Source organism: Pangasianodon hypophthalmus, chromosome 15, assembly GCF_027358585.1.
Source record: "Pangasianodon hypophthalmus isolate fPanHyp1 chromosome 15, fPanHyp1.pri, whole genome shotgun sequence".
Lineage (NCBI taxonomy): Eukaryota > Metazoa > Chordata > Actinopteri > Siluriformes > Pangasiidae > Pangasianodon > Pangasianodon hypophthalmus.
Genome location: NC_069724.1, coordinates 7,580,191 through 7,590,391, shown reverse-complemented (window position 1 = coordinate 7,590,391; position 10,201 = coordinate 7,580,191). Strand labels below are relative to the sequence as shown.

General features: G+C 36.1%; 3 protein-coding genes across 3 annotated transcripts; all 3 read left to right on the top strand.

Annotated features, from left to right (window-relative positions):
• The first annotated feature begins 1,542 nt into the window (after positions 1–1,542).
• LOC113541430 (odorant receptor 131-2-like) lies at positions 1,543–2,578 on the top strand. The gene has a single exon (XM_026938393.2). It carries the CDS (start codon positions 1,543–1,545, stop codon positions 2,512–2,514), a length of 972 nt encoding a protein of 323 aa, XP_026794194.1. The 3' UTR covers positions 2,515–2,578.
• Positions 2,579–3,723: 1,145 nt separating this feature from the next.
• Positions 3,724–4,738, top strand: LOC113541429 (odorant receptor 131-2-like). Its single transcript, XM_026938392.3, has one exon. The coding sequence runs from the start codon at positions 3,724–3,726 to the stop codon at positions 4,693–4,695; it is 972 nt and encodes a 323-aa protein (XP_026794193.1). The 3' UTR covers positions 4,696–4,738.
• A 2,965-nt stretch (positions 4,739–7,703) lies between these two features.
• On the top strand, positions 7,704–9,077 carry LOC113541428 (odorant receptor 131-2-like). The gene has a single exon (XM_026938391.3). It carries the CDS (start codon positions 7,824–7,826, stop codon positions 8,892–8,894), a length of 1,071 nt encoding a protein of 356 aa, XP_026794192.2. The 5' UTR covers positions 7,704–7,823; the 3' UTR covers positions 8,895–9,077.
• The last annotated feature ends 1,124 nt before the right edge of the window (positions 9,078–10,201 follow it).

Genomic DNA, 10,201 nt, shown 5'->3' with positions numbered 1-10,201 from the left:
CGCTGACACACATACGCACACAAAACACACACGTCTCTCACTTTGCACTCCCATAAGGAATGATGAATGGTCCTGTGGATGCTACATAAGTCCAGAGATGCAAGGCTCCTTCCTGTTTTGTAGGAGACCAGCAGCTGGAGCACATGGAACCTTGACAGTCTGTGGTATTTTTTTCAACCTAAAACCCAGGTTCGTATCTTACACACGTCTAAAACATTTTCAAGATTGATATCTATCTCACAGACACATGAATATAAATATTATGAAAATAAATATAGGTGATTCCATGATTGAGGTTCCATTTAGCCATTGTAATTAAAGTTTATTTTTTTAAATCATTTTTTCAACATTAAATCTAGGAAAACATGCATTCAAACATTCAAAAAATGCTTTAACCCATTTCACATAACAGACGCTCTCTCTCTTTCTCTTTTTTTTCTTTTAAAGGGTTTTTTTGCTGACAGTGGCTACATTTTGCTCTTTAAAAGTAACAGCATTGAGGATTTGTTTATCTTTTTTTAATCAGAGAATTAGAAAATACACAAAATGTGAAGTAGCATCCATAATTATGGATGAATGGTTCACTAAATGATTTATTTAAAATGTATTATTATTTTTATAAATTAAAAATTTACATTTAATCTTTAATTTAGGTAACAGGGCTATACTTTGTAACCTCATCAGTCAATATCATATCAAGTGAAATTATCAGTATCAACTCAAAATAATGACTTGTGACTTGTGTGTATTCCAAATACGCTACATGGTCAAAAGTATGTGGACACCTGACTATCACACCCATATGTGGACCTTCCTCAAACTGTTGCCACAAAGTTGGAAGCACACATTTATCTCAAATGTCTTTGTATTCTGTAGCATTAAGATTTCTCTTCACTTAACTAAATGGCGTAAACCTGTTCCAACATAAATTGCTCCTGTGCACCAAGTGAATTCCATAGAGATATGGTTTGCCAAGGTTGATGTGGAAGATCTCAAGTGGACCAAGCCCTGACCTCAGCCCCACTGAACACCTTTGGGGTGAACTGGAAAGCTGACTGCACCAGGCCTTCTGAGTTGACATCAGGTCCCAACTGCTCTTGTGGCTGAATGAGCATATGATCTGGCAAAATGCTGTTTTCAAAGAGTTTTCAACCATTCAAAAAATGTATTACCCCATCTCAGATAACAATAGATAACAAAGGTTTCTTTGCTGACAGTGGCTGCATTTCACTCTTAAATGAGTAACAGAGTTGAAAGTAACAGTGTTGAGGGGTTTTCTCAAATCACAAAATTAGAAAATACACAAAAAGTGCTTTTGTTGGTTTTATTCATGTTTTACGTTATTCATCAGAAACGTGCACATACTGTGAAGGACAACCCTGCTTAAAATGTCTTTTATCTTTAATGAGCATACATATGTGTATATGTAATGTCATTGGGACACAAATGGTACTTTATTCATGGAATCACCCATATGTCTACCTGTTTTTGGAAGATTTAGTACGAAATCTCATAAGCCTTTTTTCTGTTTGCCTGCAGCATATGGCGACAATCAACATCACAGACGCCAAGCTGTCATTCACCTACGAGCAGGTCTACAAGGTGGACTTTGATGCTGCCACTGTGACTAAAATTGTGGTAGCAGTTCTGATGTCTCTGTTTTTTGTCTATATAAACTGCATCATGCTTTTTGCTTTAAGGAGTAAGTCCGTGTTCCATGAAACCCCCCGGTACATTCTGTTTGCCCACATGCTTCTCAATGATTCTGCCCTTCTCCTTGTCACAACTGTAATGTATGCCATGTCTCTTGCCCTTGCCAATGTAGCCAGAGCCATCTGCTCACTGTTAGTCTTGATCTCCATTTGTACTTTCCAGAATGCTCCTTTAACCCTGGCTCTGATGTCACTGGAGCGCTATGTGGCTATTTGCTTCCCTCTTAGGCACTCCACTATTGCCACGCAGAAAAGCACAGGCATTGCTCTAGGAATCGTTTGGTTCATCAGCTCACTGAATATTGTGACAGACATCATGTATGACTTAGCCACTGATCCAAGCCAGTTACTTAAGATAACATTTTGCACGAGAGAGAAACTTTTTGTAGCCAAGTGGCAGGCCGATAAGGCTCAAGGTTTTGATATTCTCTTTTTTGTATCAGTGACTGTGATCATCCTTTTCACTTACGTCAGCATTATGATCACAGCCAGGTCTATTTCCTCTAATAAAGAATCTGCTACAAAAGCCCACAAGACTGTGCTGCTGCACCTCATTCAGCTAGGCCTGTGCCTCACTTCATTTCTATATGCCACCATAGAGAGAACACTTTATATGATGAGTGGAAGCAGCAGCTCTCTTTTCATACACTTGCGCTATCTGAACTTCCTCACTGTCTTGATTCTGCCTCGCTGCTTGAGCCCGCTCATCTATGGTCTCAGAGATGATGCAGTGCGACCCTTATTCAAATATTATTTTTGTTACAGAACTCACAAAATAAAACCTGTAGTCAATATTGTTTGAGCAGAGGTGCAAAAGTGTATGGCTTATAAGCTAGTGAGTCAGTGATTATCAAACTGCTTCGAATTAAAACGTTATTCCGAAAAGAACATTAATGTTTTTTTTTTATATATGTTTAAAGTGAAGTTTTCCCAAATTCACATTATGCTCATGTTCCCAAATATGCCAGACACCACTGAGAGAATCATTCATGATAATGTTTACAAATATTAAGTACGTTTTTTTTTTTTTTTTTTTACCTCTACACATTTTTATTCAAGCATTCAAAATATTTTATAGGTTGTAGGTACAGGTTATACTGTATATATTGTCATTCTCAAAACTCAAAAGGATTAAACTGTTGTGTAAGATAATCCAAGAAAAGGTATGGCTCTTTTCCATGCATGTGTATCTGTGCATTACCATTCAAACAAAATGAAGGCCATATGTGAAGAAAAGCAAGCAAGAATAATCTACAGACTGAAATTCAATTCAGTTTTATTTTTAACAATAGTTATTTTCACAAAGAGGATTTACACAAATCTGGATGTAGATAGATTATGTCAGACAAATTCATCTTTACCCAATAAAGGAAGAACTCGTTTTAATGATTAATTACACATTACTGGAGATGGCTTTGCCAACAGTTATTATTATACAGAGTAGTTCAGATTTTAGCTGTAATACTTCTGTATGCAGTGTCAGCGCTGTTAAATTTGTTGCTTGTTTGAGCTTGTTACACAAAACATTGTATAAATATAATATACTGTGTTTACATTACTGTTTTCCCTATACCATTTATGACTAAGTAAAAGTTCACGTCATTAATTAGTTACATATCTGAAGTTATCACTGTGGTTAAAAATAATGAACATGCTATTAACTTGCTGACACACACACACACACACACACACACACACACACTCGTTGCTCACTTTGCATTACCACAAGGGAGGAAGACTTGTTCTGTCCAGGCTACAAAAGCCCAGAAATACAAGGCTCTTTTCTGCTTGATGGGAGACCAGCAGCTGGTGCACATGGAAACCTGACAGTCTGTGGATTTTTTTCAACCTACAACCCAGGTTTGATATCTATGATGCAAGCACATGAAAGTAAATGTCTTATATGGGTGATTCCATGAACTTCAATTCATGGAATCACCCATATGTCTACCTGTTTTTGGAAGATTTAGTACGAAATCTCATAAGCCTTTTTTCTGTTTGCCTGCAGCATATGGCGACAATCAACATCACAGACGCCAAGCTGTCATTCACCTACGAGCAGGTCTACAAGGTGGACTTTGATGCTGCCACTGTGACTAAAATTGTGGTAGCAGTTCTGATGTCTCTGTTTTTTGTCTATATAAACTGCATCATGCTTTTTGCTTTAAGGAGTAAGTCCGTGTTCCATGAAACCCCCCGGTACATTCTGTTTGCCCACATGCTTCTCAATGATTCTGCCCTTCTCCTTGTCACAACTGTAATGTATGCCATGTCTCTTGCCCTTGCCAATGTAGCCAGAGCCATCTGCTCACTGTTAGTCTTGATCTCCATTTGTACTTTCCAGAATGCTCCTTTAACCCTGGCTCTGATGTCACTGGAGCGCTATGTGGCTATTTGCTTCCCTCTTAGGCACTCCACTATTGCCACGCAGAAAAGCACAGGCATTGCTCTAGGAATCGTTTGGTTCATCAGCTCACTGAATATTGTGACAGACATCATGTATGACTTAGCCACTGATCCAAGCCAGTTACTTAAGATAACATTTTGCACGAGAGAGAAACTTTTTGTAGCCAAGTGGCAGGCCGATAAGGCTCAAGGTTTTGATATTCTCTTTTTTGTATCAGTGACTGTGATCATCCTTTTCACTTACGTCAGCATTATGATCACAGCCAGGTCTATTTCCTCTAATAAAGAATCTGCTACAAAAGCCCACAAGACTGTGCTGCTGCACCTCATTCAGCTAGGCCTGTGCCTCACCTCTTTTCTATTTGCCACCATAGAGAGAGCACTTTATATGATGAGTGGAAGCAATAGCTCTCTTTTCATACACTTGCGCTATCTGAATGTTCTTATCATCTTGATTCTGCCTCGCTGCTTGAGCCCGCTCATCTATGGTCTCAGAGATGATGTAGTGCGACCCTTATTCAAATATTATTTTTGTTATAGAACTCACAAAATAAAACCTGTAGTCAATGTGGTTTGATCAGAGGGACAAAAGTGTAAGAGTTTAAGAGAGTAAGGTAGTGAGTCACTCACACAATGACTATCAGACTGCATCGATTTAAAAAGGTGTTCAGAAAACAACATTAACATGTTTTTGATACTTTAAAAGTGAATATAATATAATTTTCCCATATTCACATTATGCTCATGAGAATCATTCAAGGTAATGTTTCCAAATATTGAAGAAGAAGCTGCATTACTTAAATTACACCAAACACATCAACCTTTTTTTTTTTCCTCTATCCAAGCATACAATATATTTCATAGGTTATAAGTACAGGTTATACTGTATACACTGTCGCTTAAAAGCATTAAAACTGTTGTATAAGATAATCCAAGAAAAGATGTACATGCATGTGTATCTGTGCATTACCATTCAAACAAAATCAAAGCCTTATGTGAAGAAAAGCAAGCAAAATAATGTACAGACTGAAATTCAATTCAGTTTTATTTTTAACAATAGTTAAAATGTTGTCACAAAGAAGCTTTACAGAAATCTGGATGTAGATAGATTATCCATCCATTTTCTGTACCACTTATCCTACACAGGTTTGCAGGGAGCCCAAAGCCTATCCATCGCTGGGCACAATCGCACACACACTCACATTCACCATACAATGCATGTCTTTGGACCGAGGAAACCCCTGAAGCACGGGGAGAGCATGCAAACTGGGTGGAGGTAGGAATCGAACCCCCAACCTTGGTGGTACAAGGTACGGTGGCACTAAGCCACTATGCCCTCTCAAGAGATTATGTCAGACAAATTCATCTTTGTCCACTAATAACTGTATTCTTTAATTCAGATTTTAGCTATAATACTTCTGTTTGCAGTGCCAGAGTTGTAAAATTTGTTAGTTTTTTTAGCTTGTTACACAAAACATGGTGCATAAATTTCCATAAAGACTTATACTGTATGCACATTACTGTTCTCCCATTATTATTTACAAATAATAAAAGTTTACCTATCTTTAATTTATAAGTTACATATAAATTAAAATCACTATGGTTAAAAATGATCAACATGCTTTTGACTTGCTGACACACATACACACATGTACACTTGTCGCTCACTTTGCACTCCTACAAGGGATGAAGTTTGGTCCTGTGGAGGCTACAAAAGTCCAGAAATGCAAGGCTCTTTTCTTCTTTATGCAGCCAAAACCATCTGCTCACTGTTTGTCTTAATTTCTACTTGTACTTTCCAGAATGCTCCTTTGATCCTGGTTCTGATGTCACTGGAGTGCTATGTGGCTCTCTGCTCCCCTCTGAGGCACTGCACTATTGCTAAAGGTTCGCAACAGCATACACTATATGGCCAAAAGTATGTGGACACCTGATCATCGCACCCATATGTCAGCCTTCCCCAAACTGTTGCCACAAAGTGAAAGCACAGAATTGTCTAAAATGTCTTTGTTTGCTGTAACTTCACAGCAAAATTCCAAAATATAGTGGAAAGCCTTCCCAGAAGAGTGGAGGTTTTTATAACTGCAAAGGGGGACTAACACTGGAATGGGATTTTCAACAAGCACATGTGGGTGTGATTGGTCAAGTGTCCACATACTTTTGACTATATAGTGTACAAAATATTAACAGCATGTTTGCCTGTCCCAGCCCATTTTAACTTCACTTTACCATGAAAATAACCATAAAAATTATTTTTTTCATTAATATATCCATCCATTTATCATCTGATGCTTGAAATATACAGTGCTTTTCCATGAGTTATTCATTGTAGGTTATAAAAAACAACATTCACTCAACCCTCAACAAGTAACGTGTTCATCAGGATGTTGCATTATCTGAATGCCCTGAAGATCCTTGGATGGATTTCCTTTTTCTTGATTTTCAGTGACAGTGATATTGACTCACAGGGTCACTTTGAAAGCACAACTTACCCAAATTATAAACTGATATTGAATCATTTATTTATAATTTATAATTAATTATATTTATAATGTATTTATTTATTAATTATAACTGATATTAATTATTTAACTTGTTAGAATGTCCTTACTTTCCATGGCCATAATGACATAAGTATATGTGCTAGTTAAGCACATTTTATGTATTTCCTAATTCTATGTTTTAAAAAACCAAACTATGTTACATTTAACCGTGTTACTCATTCAAGAGCAAAATTCAGCCAGTCAGAGGAAATTTGTAAAAAAAAAAAATGAGATGCCTGAGATGGGCTGAAACATTTTTGAATGGTTAAATGCATGTTTCCTTATATTCAATGCTAAAATAATTTTTAAAAAGTTTATTTTTTAAAAGTTAAGGATTTAAATGACATCCCATTATACTGTAGATTATTAATAATTTTGTAGGTTTTGTATTATAATTTTCAGATTCATATCCTAGCAAGAATTATGTATATCATATAGTGACAAAATGTACAGTGGGGTCCAATAGTCTGAGACCACTAGTGAAAATGCTTATTTCTCATTTGATACAGCAGTTTTCATTACAAATGATATTACTGATTATATGATTAAAAGACAATTTTTAAATATTCTATTATTGATTATTCATTATCTCTAAACTCTGAATTTCAGAGTTTCTTAGTATTTGGTATGTCCCCTTTTTGCTTTAATGACATTGTGCACTTGAGCTGGCACAGACTCCACAAGTTTGTGCAAAACCTTGTATCCATTTTAGATCAAATCCATCAGAATGTCTCTGAACACATGCTTCAATAGAAGAGATTAGGCATGAGGAAAATCTGATCTTTTGTACAAAGCAGTTAACGTGGTCAATATCACAAATTTGCTTACATTTGAATAGGGACAAGTAATCTTGAATATTAAATAACTAAGATATTGAACATTTACTTTCTTTAACTATTTCAAAATTCTAAAATCTTCTGTTTATTTCCTATTTTTTTTTTCATGAAAAAAAAATCTCATATTTTCAATGTGGTCTCTGACTTTTGGACCCCACTGTATATGGTATTGTATATGGTATTGTATATGGAAACAGACCAAAGAGGCGTGATCAGGGCAGACCTGGTGTCATCATCTCTCCCTGTGGCCCACGTGGTGCCAGGTCTCGGCTAATATATGAAAGTGGGATTCTGCTGCAAAGGACATACATGCACATTATTTGTAAATGATATCTATTGTTTTTGTAAATCTGATCTGTAAGGAAGTGGTGTTACTTTGTAGTGGCTTATCTTTTACTTCTGTTTTACTTCTGTCTACTATTTTGTATTATATTATGTCAGTTACTAATAATAGCAGTGTAGAGATTTTGTTTGTACAACAGACATTTCAGGTTGTGCTGACTGAGGGACCAATAATGAAAGTTATTTTTGCAACATTAATGTCTATATTCTTTATTTATTTGAATGCTATCATGATCTACACTCTTTGGAGCAAGTCTGTTTTTAAAGAGACTCCACGCTACATTCTGTTTACCCACATGCTTCTCAATGACTCAATTCAACTTTTCTTCACCTCCATGCTGTACATTTTCAGTCTATCCTTACTCAAATTAGTCACGGCTGCTTGTGCTTTTGTAGTTTTTGTTTCAGTTACAACGTTCCGTAATGCACCTTTAAACCTGGCTGTGATGTCACTAGAGCGTTATGTGGCCATATGCTTTCCTCTAAGACATGCTGAAATAGCCACTCAGAAAAGAACTCATATTGCTATTGGAGTCATTTGGTTTATTGGTTCTATAAACTTTGTAATCGACTTGCTTTATGTAGCAGTATTGGACCGTAACTTTTTAACCTCACAAATATTGTGCGTAAGAGAAAGACTCTTCATAAAGCAATGGCAAGCAGATGCATTACAAGCTTTAAGCATATTCTACTTTGTTTTAGTGTCTATGATCATCCTTTTCACATATATCAACATTGTGATCACAGCCAGGTCCATTCCCTCCAATAAAGACTCTGCTGCAAAAGCTCATAAGACTGTGCTGCTGCACTTCATTCAGCTGGGCCTGTGTCTTTCCTCTTTTCTCTACAGCTTCATAGAGCGAGCTGCAGCATTGGTTGTTAACAGTACCCTTATCTCAGACCTGCGTTATTTAAACTACTTGTTTGTGCTGATCTTGCCACGCTGCCTAAGCCCACTCATCTATGGACTGAGAGACAATGCTGTACGGCCCTTATTCATCTACTACTTTTGGCATGCCACAGGCAAACGCAGGTCTACTGTCAACGTACACTGATTTAAAGATATCAGATGCTTGCCAGCCTCCATGTGTAATGTTTCGGTGTTGTGGAACATATATAAAGAATGGTTATGCATATGTTGTAATCCCTCTCTGCTGGGGGTTTTGTTTCAACTCTGTAAAACCCAACTCTGCTCTCATCCACCTGCTAAACTGAATGCATGAGACTGTGTACCCACTCAGAAACCACCACTTCACTGGGACATTTCTCACAATTAAAATTCCCTGTTTAAGTGATTATGTTCTGCCTATGTTCTACTGAACAGCTAAAATAAAAAAAACAAGTAAATGCAAAATAAAATTTAAGGTCAATGAATTTATTTTATCCATTTTTTTCCTCTCATGAAAACTTCTCAAATTTTGTCATAATTTAAAATAAATTAAAAAGTCTTAGCATATGCCTACAAGCACCATAAGAGATTAATTAAAAAGATTAGACTTTTTGGCCAAGATCTTAATCCTAAAAAAACTAATTAATGACTATGCAAATTTAATTTCTTATTTCAGTATTAGAAGATTAAATATATTCATTTGTCATCACATGTGATTCTAGCTTATAATTGTGTTAAATTATGAAATGTTTTAATTTGAAGTGTTCAACTAATAGCTTAAGCTATGATTATAAAGTTTTAGGCACGGCCTCTTTTTTTGTGAGGAGATGATCAAGTGCAAATCACTTTGCAAATAGAAAACAAATAGAAACGTTTCAGAGAAAAGAAAAAAGAAAAAGGAACAATAACCTGGTTGCACAAAGTGTGCACATGCTTTTATAATAGGCCATGTTCAAAAGTAATTATCGTACACTTGTCATTGTAGTACTGAAAAGAAGTATAATAGCAAAGATTAATGACGAATTAAAGATGAGCACTGCAGTGTAGACTTTCTTAACTCTGTATTTAACATTAATGAAGCACATCACAGGCGCGCCACCTATCGAGACGTGCAATGACGTCATGACGCAGGTATACCAAAGAAACATAACTAATTTTCAAAATGCACATAACACTTTTTTTTCATGTAATGCACAAATAAGCAATTAAACATTCTTAACAATATTAGAAAAATAACATTAAACAATTTTATAATGAATTTAAAGGAAAATTGTACAACCAAGAACATAACTTGTATTCAATATATCACACTCTCCCCTACAGACGAAGATGTTGTCCCGACATCTGCCAATGTCCTTATTTTTTTTTCCACACACTAGTACAACAGTAACTGATTACATACTTTAGCCTCTTTTTTCTTTTTAATTGCTTATTCAGTCACATACTCTCTTTAACGACATTAGATTTTCAACA